Source organism: Pteropus vampyrus, unplaced genomic scaffold (genome assembly GCF_000151845.1).
Source record: "Pteropus vampyrus isolate Shadow unplaced genomic scaffold, Pvam_2.0 Scaffold225, whole genome shotgun sequence".
NCBI lineage: Eukaryota > Metazoa > Chordata > Mammalia > Chiroptera > Pteropodidae > Pteropus > Pteropus vampyrus.
Window position 1 is genome coordinate 2,900,075 of NW_011889006.1, and position 16,066 is coordinate 2,916,140.

At 36.8% G+C, this 16,066-nt stretch overlaps 1 protein-coding gene across 4 annotated transcripts in view; it reads left to right on the forward strand.

Moving 5' to 3' along the window:
* Positions 1-16,066, forward strand: part of MAPK14 (mitogen-activated protein kinase 14) — a 73,717-nt gene that overhangs the window by 54,571 nt on the left and 3,080 nt on the right. For 2 of the 4 annotated variants that reach the window (XM_011373542.2, XM_023538481.1), the window contains 3 exons: positions 5,435-5,514; positions 11,970-12,048; positions 15,558-15,731. In XM_011373542.2, the coding sequence (XP_011371844.1) occupies positions 5,435-5,514; positions 11,970-12,048; positions 15,558-15,731 (333 nt within the window). Of the gene's footprint in view, positions 1-5,434; positions 5,515-9,493; positions 9,574-11,969; positions 12,049-15,557; positions 15,732-16,066 lie in introns of those variants that run through there. The other 2 variants (XM_011373543.2, XM_011373544.2) reach the window with 2 other exon arrangements.

Genomic DNA, 16,066 nt, shown 5'->3' on the forward strand with positions numbered 1-16,066 from the left:
TTTAAAAATATTAAGTATTCCTATAGAAGAATGGGAGAGGTCTTTTTTTAAGTCTTCTTTAATTTCTTTCAGCGATGTTTTATAATTTTCAGTGAAGTCTTTTATTTCCTTGGTTAAATTTATTCTTAGGTATTTTATTGTTTTAGATGCTATTGTACATGGAATTATTTTCTCTATTTTCTTTTTGGTTTGCTTATTGTTGGTGTAGAAATACAGCTGAATTTTTGTTTATTGCTCTTGTACTCTGCAATTTTGCTCAATTTGTTTATTACCTCTAATAGCTTTTTTGTGGATTCTTTGGTATGGTGTTTTCTACATATAGGATCGTGTCATCTGTGACTAGAGATAGTTTCACTTTTTCAGTCCAGTTTCAATGCTTTAATTTTTTTTCTTCTTATCTAATCGTTCTGGCCAGAACTTCCAGTATAGTGTTGAATAGCAGTGGTGAAAGTTGGTATCTTCATCTTGTTCGTATCTTAAAAGGAAAGTTTGTAGTCCATTGAGTATGATTTTAGCTGTGTATTTTTCATAAATGCTCTTTATCATGTCAAGGAAATTTCCTTCTATTCATAGTTTTATGAGTGTTTCTATCTGATCTGAGTTTTAAATTTCATTAGACTTTAGATTAAATTTAATCACATGTGATTACTGATATTGTATTGGACTGTGCAGTTTTAAGTCTTTTTGCAAGTCTTCCTATTTTACCTCTTTCTCATTTTTTGTGATTAGTCTCTTTATTCTGAGAGATTCTTTTGTTACTATTAACAATCCCTAGAGTTTCCCTAAAGATATAAGAAATACTATGTCTTAAAGTTAATTATATGTCATTAGATTAGAAATGATGCTTGTTTATGACTTTGCAGAACCCTTCCAACTAGCTCAAAATAGCGTTATAATTTTTTAAAGAATGAAGCTCTTCTTTATAAGTCTAGTTGACTAGGTATATCAAGTGGACACAGCTGACAGAACTATATTAGAAGAGAGTGAGGATCCAGAATGTCTCTTCAGGTATAGTGCTAACTTATTTAAAAAACTATTGGTTTGGAAAAGAGTAAACCCATTAGAAAATGTTATTATGTAACGCTTAACAGTCTGTAGCCTACATAAGGAAGTGAGAAAATGAGTTTTGTAGCTCTGTTACACATCAAATACTGTTTTTTTCTTCTAGAAATCACAGCCTTGGTTTACTGTTGTTTTCTGTATCTAGGTAATCACATGAATTTCCTTCATGTGTAAAACTTTTTTTCTTTTAATAGAAATGATACTCTAAAGACATTAACTAGGGCATAATGGTGCTGTTGAATTATAATCTATTTGCCATCAATTTGCTATCCTACCCCATATGAATTCTCTTAGTAATTTTCTTTGTATTAAATTTACTCCTTAATTCTACTCTATTCATTTCATCTTTTGATTTTTCAAACATTTTATGAAATACTTCAGACATAGAAAAGACAAGGAATAATAAATGAATACCTGTGTTCCAGATTATGAGATAAAACATTGCCAGTAGAACTAAAAATTCTTGTATATCCCTTCCTGTCATATTCACTCGTCCCTTCCAGACACTGGTTTCAGATACTCTCTCTCATTTTTAGAAAGCAGTTGCATTTTAGACACTGAAAGCAAGTATCCTAATAAATGTTGCAGAAAAATATTAGGTTATTTTTTGACTTTCTCTAATATGAGAATATATTTTTTCAGAAAAGGCTAGAATTCTCTGGTTTGTCCATAAACCCTAAGAAATGTTCTTTGCATGAAAGTAAAAATGACTATTTTGATGACCAAGAAGAGAAGCAAGTAGGCTAAGGCTCATTCTGGTCCATCCTTTCTGTCGCCAGGAGGATTTCCTACTGTCCAAAGATCAATGTTCTGGCTTTACCCCATATGGATATTTTTTTTTAATTGAAAACTGCTACTCAAAAGCAGCTGAGACTCAAAAGTAGTTTCAGGGAGGTCCTGCAACTGGTCGTTTTATTCATCTTCAACTCTTCAACCTGTGGAGGTTTTCTAGAAATTGCCTAGAATATTTAGAAGTGACTAGAATATCCCTTCTTTCTTTCCCTCTAGTTACCCCAATACCCTTAGTTTTTTTCCTCACTTATTCATTCTAGCTTCCTTTTACTTTTGTTACAAGGGTCCTGGTCTAAAAAGTAATCTTAGGCCTGAGTTGTTTTAGGAAGAATCAAGCGATATATGATTTAAATTTTGACATTGTGATCTTTATAATTAAAACATTTTTAACTAATGGTAAAAATAACACCTATCTAGATAAAAAGGATTAAACTTCTTATGAAGGATGGTTTGCTGTGGAAATAACTAATTGTCATAATATGGTAAATTTTGCTTTGCTCTGCTTATATAGCTACTTAAAGCTCCTTCTGGCCTTAACTGCTTGGACAAATTGTAGTGGCCTTACAGTAGCTGGTACTGTTGGAAGACTGACCTGTATTTCGATGGATTGCCAACTCTTAGAGAATTTATGGTGATGTCTTCTGAAGTTTGATGCTTTGACTTCCTTCATGCAAGTGCTTTTAGCTATTAAGTAGATTTTTATTTGGCATTGTATGTTTACTAATCTAAGTATTGGCTGCCATGCTCTATCAACAGTCTTTTCCATGGCCCTTACACACTCATGGTACAATATATGTATACTCTTCATGGTATAAACACTTCAGATGGAGTGTTTGAGAACTTGTTAAGCCCAACATTAAATGATGCAATTTTTCTTTTTTGTATATAGACTTTCCAGAGTATGGTTGTTCTAGATTTTGAAGGCAAGGCAGAGGGGCGGAGCTGAGTAGAAAAGCATATTATAGAAAGTTTTATCAAGTTAATTGATATTTACTAAGCTACTTTTTGAGAGGTGCCGGGGATGAGATGGTTGGTACCTGTCCTCCAAACCAGAATGGTCATACTAGAAAGTGAGTTACAGGAGTTACTTGAACAAATGTCCATTCTCTGATTATAAAACAAGACAGAGTGATTAAAATAAATAAATAAATAAAGGTATAAATAAGTTACTGAGAAGAAGCAGGGATTAATTCAAACTTAAGATAACCAGGAAGACTTTATGGCAGAGTTCTTATGCAAGCAAGACTTTGAAGAGTAAATAAGAAGAGAGAAGGCTTGATAGGAGGAGAGAATGAAGGGTCTTCCTGTTTATGACTTCTCTCTTCCTCAGAGGGAGTATAAAACTTGACTCTCGTTTTCAGTAGTCAGAGTCTCTTAAACAAGAGTACCAATCTCAACAACATTAGTTTTGATGCATATATTGTAAAACTACCTGTTTGAGAGTTGAAATAGTCTAGTTGTTTGTTTTTGTTTGTTTTTTCCTATGCAATATACTTTATCTTGTGGAACAGCTGCCCAGTTAAATTTATTCCTGAGGAGTGTGAGGGAACTAAATGTTTGTAAATTGAATTATTTTAAATGAGCAAAGGGGATCTTGTACTAAATTCTATTGTAATATAATTATATTATTTTAGAGCAAGATGGTATCCATCCTCCTCTCTGCTCTAACCCCATTAATGTATGCTTTAAATTTTTTTTCTCATCCATATCTTGAACTACGAAATCGGTATTGAAAATTTAACCTCCAGAACACATTGATTTTTGTCATTCGCAGATGACGAAATGCTCTATTAATTCAGAAATAACTTGTGAGAGTGGACTTGTTTTTAATTTATCCTTATTTTCAACACAGGTTGTTTGGATCTAGGACAGGGTTCGACAAACCTTTTCCTAAAGGGCCAGATAGTAAATATTTTAGGTTTTGGGGACCATATGGTTTCTGTTGTAACTACTCATTTCTGCTATGTAGGGTATAAGCAGTCATAGACAATACATAAACAAATGGACATGGCTGTATTCCAATAAAACTTTATTTTCAAAACAGGCAGCAGGTTGGGGTTTGCTGACTCCTGCCTAGAATTTTCTTCCACTTAAGCCAATTTCATATCTGGGCAAGAAAAAAAAAAAAGAAAAGGGCAAGATGCCAGGGATATTATTGCATAAGTAATTTCTGTAACTTAGGCAACTCTGGCTTGCAGAGGCCATTATTTTTAAGTTACACTGTATTGCCTTTATATGTATAATCATAAGAAGAAATATTTTCTTCCATCCTCCTTTCCATCCTACTCTACCTTTTCCTCAACTATTTTGAGTACCCACCATATACCAGATGTTAGGCTAAGCCCTGGGGATAAGTGGTGAAGACACAGTGGCCTCCACCCTAAGAGAGCTACAGATCAGTAGAAGTGACAGACAATAAGCAAGCAAAGTAGTTATAGATTGTGATAAGCACTATGATGTTTTCAACCGTTGAGCTGAGATAGAGAGTAACAGAAGTGGAGAACTTCTTTATATAGAGCATTGGGAGAAGCCTCTCTGAGGAGGTGAAGTTTAAGCTCAGACTTGAAATTGAGAAAGATCAAAACGTGCAAAAAACCTGATAGGTTTCTTGACAGGCATCAGAAGGTAGTCATGCCCATCGAATGTCAATATAGACATGGATTAACTATTTGAATTTTCACAGATTATTAAAAGCTATTTTGTAAGATTTTTTTCTCTCTTTAACTTCCTTCTTAGGCAAAGCTAAAAGCAACAAGAACAAATGGAAGTTGTTGTCTTCTTGTTAATATACGCACATACATTCTGAGTATACATGGAAGAATTGGCTACTAGAATAAAGATTTGGGCATTGTGGCCTATTATTTAGAGTCTTTGGGATATACGAAGTTTGTTAATGTATTTATAAGGTTGAAACCTCATATGTCCTGCTTTATGATGGCATTCCCAAAGATCATACATAAGCCATGGAGGAGTAGGGCCCTCTGCTGGCTATCACTCAGTTCTTCTCTGCCTATAGAGGGAGAGGTTTTCTAGGGGACATGCTCAAGTGGTTAGGCTCTGAGATCTTCACAGGCCCCTATCATATTACAGGCTCCTTCGGTTAAGCTTCAGGATAATAATTTAGAGATAGGCTTGTACATTCCTAGCTCCTATGCTCTGCTGCTTTTTCTTATCTGTAGCACTCTGCTTACCACCGCTGTTTGCTTAACTGGCTCCTGATGCTTTGGTGGAGGGTGAGGTAGGTATGGACTGAGTGAAGCTCTTGTGTTTCCCTCTGCTGTCTTTGGCAGCTAAAGTTGCTTCACTATGCTAATAGGGAATGTTGACAGATGCACAACGATGAATATAAATTGGATATGTGTGTAGTATCATTTTGAATCTGTACAGGAGGAGCATGTTCTACTTGAAGTGACCATCCTGCAGAATCCTTGCCTAGATGAATTCACCATTTTGGCTTGGTTTGGGGTTTTTAATTTTTGTTATTGGGGTACTTTATTTGTTTGTTTTTATTTTGTTTTATTTGTTGTTTGTTTTTCATTTTTATTTTGTCCCAACATTTTCCTTTATAGTCCACCATTAGATATTGATCAGTTGAAGCTCATTTTAAGACTCGTTGGAACCCCAGGGGCTGAGCTTTTGAAGAAAATCTCCTCAGAGTCTGTGAGTTGATGCTTTGATTGTAACTATCTGCCCTGTTGGGAGCCTCTGTCACTTGCCTTCCATCAATCTGTACTTTGACCCGGGTATGTTTGTAAGCACATGTGCCCTTTGTGTGCTGACTTCCAGGATGAGGTGTGTGTGTGTGCGTGCTTGAGTGTGTGTGTTGTGCATGCATGCACACACACCCTCCTGGTCACATGCATGAGTGTATTTTGTTTTCTCTCTATCTGGATATGTACTTAGATTATGGAAGCTTGCACTGGGCAGTAGTATCTCAGTAAATGAGATATGAGAGATTCTCATTCATTCCAGGAGATTAATGGAAAATTTATGTCTCCATTTTCTAGCCCTGTCTTCATCTTTCTCGGAAGTTTCACATATATTCAAGAGTTCTTTTAACTTTTTGGTTAGTGTTTGTTCTCAGAGCACGAGCTTCACTATGTATTAGTGTCATCACTGGAAGACTGAAATGTACTTTATTGCCCTTTTCCAGAAGTTACTTGCTTTGTATTGTTTTAGAATAGCAACTTGCACGTCCTGTGTAAAATGTCTGTTCCTGACAGAGGTACATCTCTACCCAGTCTCCAGACCATCAGAAGTCATATCCTACTCCCAATACCTCAGATCCACAGGAGTAGTATTGTAAATCCTTCCCACAGCCTGCCTTTGTAATTACAAATTAGAATAACCTGAGAAAAAGCTTTGGCGCTAATGCTTTCCTGCCTTTACTCAGGCATTTATTAGAGAAGCCAGAGGAATGTGACTTTGGCTTCCTTTGGCTATAATTTCCTGCTGTTGGTCATTTTGCGGGGACAGGAGAGGTGAGAGAAATCACGAAAGCTCAGCCTTTTTCCCTTTTCCCCTCTGTCTGCTGCCAGGCAGTTGGATAAAAGGGAAAAAAAGCTGTGAAGCCTTCCTGGATTCTCTTCATAGCATTTCTAACTGAAGGGGTCCCTTTGCCCAATTGGGAAGACTGCTGGGTAGCTTAAGGCAGGCTTGAGCAGGTGAGTTTGAACTGTTCATCATCTCCCTGTCAAAATAAAGCATATTGTCGTCTGGTATGTGTCTGGTACATTCATTAAAAGGACCACAAAGCCCAAGATATCTATGAATTTCCACTCTGATGGATGTAAGAGAATGTGCCAGTCCTATTTTATTTTGTTTCATTTACTTATTTAAGATGATGAAGCAAAAGCACAGAAAGGCTGTGACTTGCCTGAGTCATGCACTGAGTCACTTGGCAGAGCTGAGCATAGATCCCAGATGTTCTGATAACATGATCTAAACTTTAATCTCATGCGATTGCACCCTGTTTAGAAAGTCATTGTCAGAGTTCTTGACCACAGGAGTGTTTTCTTTTACCTTATGAAATAGTAGCTATATTGGAGTGAATCAAAGAGGATATGAGAAAATGCTTAGGGAGGATAGCACTTTTTTGTTTTAAATGCATTTGCTTAGAAAGATTGGCTAGTAGAGAGGACATGAGAGCAAGGAAATGGGGTTGAGAAGGAGTTGGTTTTATTAATGAATAGGGCTAACGAGACTAAGATAACAAATTTATTCCCTGTCTAGCAGCTCTTTTCCAGTCCCCTCTCCCATTCCCATCCACCTGCCCTATAGTTGTGCTGTTCACAAGAATTTCTTGAAGAAAAAATACAAATAGTATTAAATATAAATATATATAAATATAAATAGTATATAAATATAAGTAGTAAAATAGTACTTATCACTAATCTGTCATTTATTTTTTTTAAGAAACACCACCAGATGTCTGACCTGATATTGAGATGCCTTTATCTTATGTGAAATAAGGCACATTATATATCACAAAACTCTAATATAAAGTTGGCATAATAATATTGAGTACCAGAATATAGAATGTTGTATTGAGCATAGGAATAAGCAAGTTTTTTTTTTTCAACCTACATAGTTGTGGTGAGTGGATAAAAGTGGTATAAATGTTCAAAAAGGCAGACAAGATTAATTTGATGTTAGTGGTACTACCCAAGTACCAGTTTACCTTAAAAGCACATGATGTATGGAACACATGATATGTAAATAGCAAAGCCAGGTGAGTAAAACTTTAAAGATTTTAAAAATTAAAAGAAAAATTTATTATTGAAGGAATGTAGTAAACAGAGAAAGGTAATGGCTATTTTTGTTATTCCTGAAAAGTAGTGAGAAGTAGTGATGCCATCACTTATATGGAAATTCAGTCAGTAAATAGTAGGGCATTCTGAGTAAGAGAAGACAATAATAGATGTGCTGATTAAGAACAAGTCAGAGTGTGCCATGAGGAAGGGGATAAATGGTCATGATGGATAGCTAAGGAAATACAGATTTTTTTTTTTTTGGTCGGTGACCCAGTACTTATAGTAATCAGTGAAAGAACTAAAAATCCTATTAAAGTAAGCAAAAGCCCTTTCACTGACTCTTGCATTTTTCTCTAGAAATTTTTCTTCCTAACCTTCTGACAAGAAGGGGTTACGATAACCTATTTGGCTAAAGGAGACAAAAATAGAAAATGTACAGGCCAAGTATTGTTCGCAAGAAGGAAGAAAAAGGTGGCAGGATTTTAACATTTTAAAACCCACTGGTATTCTACTCTTGCTGGTTTACTTACTGTGACCCCCTTTTGTTATTTCTCTTGGCATCCAAAGTACTGTTTTGTTATGTAATTTGTTTAGAGGTAAATCTAAACTTTGTTGTGAGAATGTTAAAAGAACTTCATACCGCCTTTAGAATATTCTGGCCTCTCTATCGTTGGGCTTAGGGAGCACAAAAAGGAAGGTGGAACAACATATGGCTCCAGCTCTTTTCGAAGGGCCAGCTTTAAACATGTATTTGTAGCAATCTGACCACTGGGGAATTTGAGTTCAGAGAATGAGCTAAAGTGGAAAAATTACTGAGGGAAGCCACAAAGAAGTGAAATCACTTGACCAGGGTGCTTATTAAAGATGATGCTGCAGCTGAAGTAGGGCATTGATAGTTAACAAGAAGACAAATATAAAATGTTTTTCATGGAATCGTGTTGAGGATTTTTAAAATCCCATCACTTCTACTTTAATGGGAACACATGATAAACAGTTCAATATTTTGGAGGTGGGGGAATTGTGTTAAAATTGATAGGACAGCTAAAATAGAGAAGTTTGGAGTACAACTTACATGTGCCTGTACATATGGAAGGCCTCATAGTTCTACCTTTGTCAAGTAATTGCAGAGTGTTTTTACAAACTTCATTCCAGCTGTTTGTCAGGTGAAGTCAGCCTGGTCACCTGTTAAAGAGACTTGTGGGAGAAATCGTGGCATGCTATAATACTGTCAACAGCCTGTGACTTGTATTTTGTCTCTTTGCCATTAGCTTCTAACCTTCCCTCCACCTCCCCTTTTCTTCACTTACCTGTGTGTTTGTGGCATGTATTTTAAATGTTCCACTACTAATGTCTTTGAAACTTGGCATTGCACACCTACCTATGTTTTAACATTTGGAGGGGTGGTGCCTTGGAGAATCACCAGAACCTGTGCCACAAAAATTTAACTTCTTCCTTGATTGGATGTATTGGATATATTGTTTTGTCCAAAGTTGAGACAAAATTTTCTGAATCATCTCCATTTACCCCACAAGCAAATAGGTTTTGGCCATCAGTGCTTGAAAACAGTTCTCTGGCTGGCATCCTGGATCAAGGGGCAGTCTCTTTCCAGGGAGCCTAAAATATTGAATGTTAAAGATGATGCTGAAACCAAAGAATATTTTCCTTATCTGCATGGCCAGTCACTGGCTACATTCCTGATAACTCTCATGCATTCACAGAAGCATGCTTTAACATACAGCCTTGGGCTCAGGCCTGGGTGGGTGGGTGGGATGGGTGAGGAATAGGTTTTCTGTTTGTTTGGGGGTGGCTTTTGGCCTTTTTAAACTTGAGTTAAAAGTTATTTTTTGCACTGTATGTTTAACAATGCCCTTGACTAGGCATCTAAGATATTAACCAGCTTCAGCAGATTATGCGTCTGACGGGGACACCCCCTGCTTATCTCATTAACAGGATGCCAAGCCATGAGGTGAGAACAAATAGACTGTACAGGGATATGTAATTTAAAAGGCCACATTCTCATTTTATTGCCACTGTAAAACCAACACAGTTTTTAATGTCACTGAATGCTTGCATGTGCCTCGAGGGCTACTAAGGTAATGACTACCTATGTGCTATTGCAAGATGTTGACATTTGGGATAAAATGTCATCCAATCCTGTGGATTGAGGACATAATTTATAGGCTTGTATGTAGAAAATGATGTTACTTTTATATTTGGGTTTTATGAATTTAGTGCTCAAGAGGCTATTGTGTGTTTTTCTGGGTTCTGTGTCTGCAGGAAGGGTGTGCTGGCCTCTGATGACTTTCAGCTGGAGGTCTAGTTAACTGAAGGCTGTTGGCATGCTTTACTATTCGTCAATTTTTTTTAATGACAAAAAGAGGAGTCTTCATTTAAAAAAACAAATGTACAACAGTAATAAGTACTACAATTAAAAGAAAGTACACAAATAATATAGAATAAATATGAGCACTTACATAGGGTTAGGTGCCGTTTTTACCAGTTCTTAACTGCTTAATCTAACTCTAATTTTATCACCAGAGATGATTAGAGCACTTCGTTCTAATGTGCTCTCAATCTTTTGGGGAACTGGGCTGGCATCATAGAGGCCCTTCCCAGCAGCTTTGTTTCTACCTCAGATCTATTCAAGTAGTCTTTTTATTTATATTTATTTATCTTATTAGAGGGATGACTGTTCACTGCATGAGACAGGTCTCTCTTTACTTCTGTTTTCCCTTCACCCTTTTGTCTACATGCTCAAGTAGGAAGGGGATTATAGCCATGTAGATATTCAATTCCTAGAATTTTCTTTATAAATCGGAAAGATTCTCAACTGCTTTTCAAGGCGGATCTCTCCTGCTTGCTGCAACATAATGACTAAGAAGGTGAAGTTGCCCAGGCAATCAGAACTTTTTCTAAACTTGTATGTGGGGGGTGTGTGTGTGTGTATCTCTGTGTGTGTGGTGTATGTGTTTATGTTTACACACACATACATACCTTTACTGTTGAGCTATATTAAAATAGGAATTTTAAGGCGGTGGCTAAGATTCAAAGAAGTTTTATCTCAACTACTCAGATCGACTGATAGTGGGATTTATTCACTGAAACAGGGAAGGTTATAGACATAATTTAATACCTAACATCTGAAGCACACATTTATGAGTTACATTTGTACTTATTTGCTTATTCTCAAGACCAGTTTTTGTCTTTGCCTTGATTAGAGCTGTCGGTTCCTAAAAGAATTTGACCCCTTAAGTTTCTTAGAATGAAGTTCAGAAATTGGGAAGTTGAAACATCCTTAGGAAATGAGAGCAGACTTTCCTTTCTAAAGGCAGCTAATGTTTATTGAGCTCTCACCCTGAACCAAGTACTGTGCTAAGGAAGTACTGGTTGTTTATCTGTAATCCTCACTTCAGCATTATTAATCCATTTTTACAGATGAGGAACTCAAGACTTAAAGAGAATAAGTAACTTGCCCAAAGTGATAAAGTCAAGATTCAAACTCAAGCTCGTCCCACCCCAGGGACCAAACTTAGAACAACTATATTGGTAATATAAATGTTGTTTGTGTCAGAATTTTATTTGAAGCTCTTTCATGAGTTTTATCTTGCTTGAGTATCACAATAACCATATGATATAGGCAAGCCAAATACTAACATCTAATATTAATATTTTGCAGATGAGATCATTGATATGTTGCTTGAGATTGGCCTAAGAAGATGTAGCTTATAAGTGATAGGGGAAGGATTTCTGCCTAGGCCTTGTAATTTATAATCCACTGTTCTTTAAATCTCTTCTTAAGTTGGTTTAGTATTTTTAAAATGTATTCAAGCCTCTTAGAACAATAAACTAAGCTTATGTTTACTTTCTTGTTACTAAGATTACTTTGTTAGCAAGGTTTAATATTGATATCCTTTTGAAGTACTAAGAACGCCTACTGAGATCAGTACTGTCAAAAGACTGCCAGTCCTAGACTTTCTTTAGGAATATCAATTCTTATGCCAATTTTAGCTTTTTAGGAAGACTGTCTCAGGAAGGGCTACTTCTCAGGTATCTTGGCCTCATTTTTTAAACTTTCAATCCTATGATCAGAAAGCTAATGAAAGGAAACTTAATTCGTTAGCATTCTCATTCACTTGAAATACAACTGTGAGATACAGCAAGAATATAAATAAAGGTGGTGATCATAAATAAGAAGTTAGGATGGCAGTGAGAGAGAAATACTTAATGCATATCAAAGACAGTCATAACCACTGGAGCCAGCAGACTTTGTCAGTTAATGCTTATCCCTCGACAGGACCAAGACTCTTCGAGAGCAGTGACATTATTGAACCAAGCCATTTTGAAAACTCTTTGTTTTTACAGGCAAGAAACTATATTCAGTCTTTGACCCAGATGCCGAAGATGAACTTTGCAAATGTATTTATTGGTGCCAATCCCTTGGGTAAGTTGACCATATCCTCATCTCCTGAATATTAAATTGGTTATGACATAAATTAGGGATTTGAAAGCCTGTGACTTGTTCACAACTGCTGTGTTATGATGTCCCAAGCTGAGGGTAAGAACAACTGAATCACAGATGGGTGTTTTGAGGACCCACCCAAGAGCTCTCTGCAGTGTGCCCTGCCCTGCTTGTAGCTTCCCAATGCTATAGGTCCTGTCATCCTCAGCAGAGACTTAACCATTCTCTCTTTGTGGAGCAAGTTTGCCACCTCAGACTTTAAGAAATGGCACCATATTCCTTCCTGCCAGCATCACTTCTGGATCCTTGGCAAAGGGACATGTCAAGGCAGCTGCAGGATATGTACTACCTTGGCTAAAAAGGAGTTGCTTTATTCCTTAAAGCTGGGGCTGATGTGTGCTTTAGTTGGCCCCTTTACAGCGGCATTGCCTGAGGCTCTAATTCCCTGACTTGAGAGTACAGTGCACAGTGCTATTTAACAGCGGACATAGAAAAATCAGAGCACAGCCTCCCTGTGACAGGGAGGGAAGCGATGCTATGATAATAGTATAATCAACCTTCTCACTTTTCTGAAGATTGTATTATAGTGGGTCATCCCTCTGCTCAAGGGTCCCAGCAGCTGTGCTTCAGGTTTAGTTTTATCCTATTGAGGGCTGACAGCCAGGAGAACCTCTTCAGAAGCTGGAGTGAAGGCTAAGTGGTTTTACTTTTTTAAGTACTCCATCCATAATGATTGTTGACAGTGATTTCAGTGCCACTGTGGTAATTCTTATAATAGCAGAGATGTTCATGCTCTTTGAAATGTTGGGTGGTTATGGATGAGTCCATGCCAGCCTTGGAGATGGAGAGTTTGTCAGATCTCAGCTGGGTCACTCTCACAACCAGAAATGAATCCACACACTCATCAGGGGTATACAGAATTCTACCAGAGTTGGTTTAGGTTTGCATCTACCCCGGTGTGTTCTCATTGTCTTTGTATAATTTATTTGAGCTGCATTATTTAGTTCAAGGATCTATGAGAAGCTCCCTTTGAGTCATAAGTATTCCAATATTGAATTTGGGAAATGTTGATTATGGTGGTAGCTTTCTTGTCTGTCATTCCGTTCTGAATTTTTTTTTTTCCATTATTTCAGCTTGTTTTACACATGACAGGGCTTACTGTTTAACTTCCTGTTAGCCAACTCAGATTTGTTCATTCATTTTTCTGGGGAATGGGGGATATGTTTGTGTCCCAGCAGCTTATTTAGGTCACATCCATCCTAATAGGTGTCCTCTTCACTGGAATCATGACATTTATATGTTCAAAGTAACTAAATACCACTTAGCAATACAAACTGCAAGTGAATTGAATGGAGGCTTTGGGCCATCTGGTGCTCAGCACCACAGTTCTCAGAATTTAAACACGCCTAACACCCCTCTGCCAAAGTGATGTCATATAAAGAGTGTCTTCTTGCAGACTTCTGAAAACATGGTGTTACTGACCACAAACTTGTACCCAGCATATTAACTGAGTAGGAATACACCAATAATGTAAACATTGACATCTGTTTTGTCTGTCACTAACTTTGTATTTCACCATTATCTCAAAACATGAATTAAAACTTAGATTGCCCTTTGATGTAGTGTTTGTATTTGTGTATGTCAGGATCTTAGAAGAATCTTTCTTACCCCGACCTTACTCCTTATCAAAGTACTGGTTGTAAGGACATGGTACTTTTTACCCAAGGGTGGCAAAGACTCACCATATGATTCAAACAACAGCTGATAAGTTTTTCTTTTTCCGAGAAGAGAAGAAAGCATGGCATGTCTAGGCAGTTCTCCCCGTGCTTTAAAATGTAAACTTATGAACTTGAATTGACACATAAATATCCACCATGTTTCTATATCCCTTTGAAAACCACATTTCTCCTTTGTATTACTCTGGAATTCAAGCTGCAGGACAGGAGTCATTTACAACCTCCAGTGTATACAGCAGTAGATCTCTTTAGGAAACTGTCTTCCCCTTCACTCCACGTGTCTTTTCACATTTAAGGAACCATTGGCAATTTGCAAAGCCTCAGAAGCCTTGTTTCAACCCGTGGTCCTGGCTATTTATCCCACCATCATTCTGAAACTCAAAACATCTTTATTGGAAAGAATTAGAAAAATCACCATTTGTGAACTCTAATGAAATACTTGCTGTGAAGGAAAATCAGTGGATGATAAAAGCCTTAAGTAAAAGGAACTGGTGATATTCATGTGATGCCAAAGTATCCTACTGGTTAGTTGTTTAGGGCAAAAAATCCAGTGATCATATTTAGCATCATTAATAACAGGACAAACTACCATAATGCACTGTCAAGTACATAAAATCACCTATGAAATATTCTTGCCGAAAATGTTTAACCCAGTTGTTACCAAATTTTTAGATCTAACATGGTTTTCAAGAAATACAAGGGGTAAAAGAAAACAAGGATGTAGGTACATGATAGCAGAGAGAAGCAATCAGACAAATCCCTAATGATGGGTACATTCAAGACAACTGGACAGTCTTTGAGGTCAGAGTTAGGAAGAAATAGGAGTTAGAGGCGGGGAATTATTCTAGATGCAGAGAGACTAAAAAACCCAATCAAATGCAACGTATGGCCCTTCCTTGGATTTTGGTTTGAACAGACTAGGTGCAAAAGACAACTTTGGAATAATTGGAGAAATTTTAACTTGAACTGGATTTGAGATGATATTTGGGAATTATTTATTTGTTGGATATAACAGTTTACGATTGTATCAGAAGATGTCTTTATGCTGAAATTTTTAGGGGTAAAGTATCATGTCTATAATTTTATTTTTAAATGGTTCAGTAAAAACTATATATACATATAGATAAAGAAATATAAAATGTTATTTGTTGGACATAGGTGGTGGGTATATGAGTATTCATTGTATTGTTTTATATATTTAGATTTTTCATAGCGAAAAATTTAAAAATAAAACACCATTTTATCCAAATACCATGTCTCTCACCCCCACACCCATGTGAAACCCTCAATTTGTCCATTGTTTGAAGTCCCATTTGATAAATATTTATTTGCCTAATGTTAGTAAATCAACAGTGAAGGGGGACAGAAGAATTGAAAAATCCAAAACTGGCCCTGCTTACCTCTTCCAGTTTAGTTAAAGGCTTTTGTTTTGACACAGTTTGACAACAGTGGTAACAGTTGGACATTGACATTCTACAAAAGCTCATTCAAACAGAATCTCAGTTACTTTTAAAAATTCTTCAGTAACGTATTCTTAAAAAGTACAAAAGTCATCCATTCATACACACACACACACACACACACACACACACACACACACACGAGAAAAGTGGTACTATATTCTAGAGCAGACACTTTGGAGGAGAATTCTTTGTTTAGGTTTGAAGGGTCAAAACTGTATGTTTGCTTAATAAGGCATAATTTTTTGGTAACATGTTAAAAACTCTTCTTTCTTCCAATTCGTGGTACTAATAGCTGTTGACTTGCTGGAGAAGATGCTTGTATTGGACTCAGATAAGAGAATCACTGCAGCCCAGGCCCTCGCACATGCCTACTTTGCTCAATATCATGATCCTGATGACGAACCAGTGGCTGATCCTTACGATCAATCCTTTGAAAGCAGGGACCTCCTTATAGATGAATGGAAAAGTAAGTCATAAAGGCAGGATTAAAATCTAGCTTGAGGACTTAGATTTTAAAATCTTTCCTAGGTGAGCCACTAACCAAAAGCTGTGGGAAAAATAAAATTTCTGGCTGTAACTAACTCGTTAAAACTTGTAATTCAGGTCTCTAAAGCAGAATGAATGTGTTCCTCTGATGGAAACTTGTACATGATGACACTCTCTGGACCTTTAAGATGCTTCTGTCTGGTCTGACTTTGAGTACAGCCCCTCACATCTGAATAGATCTTCGAGGTTCTCAGAGTCTTTGCATTTACAACATCTCTCTGAGCTAAATAGAGAATAAGGTGTTTTTTCAGTTTT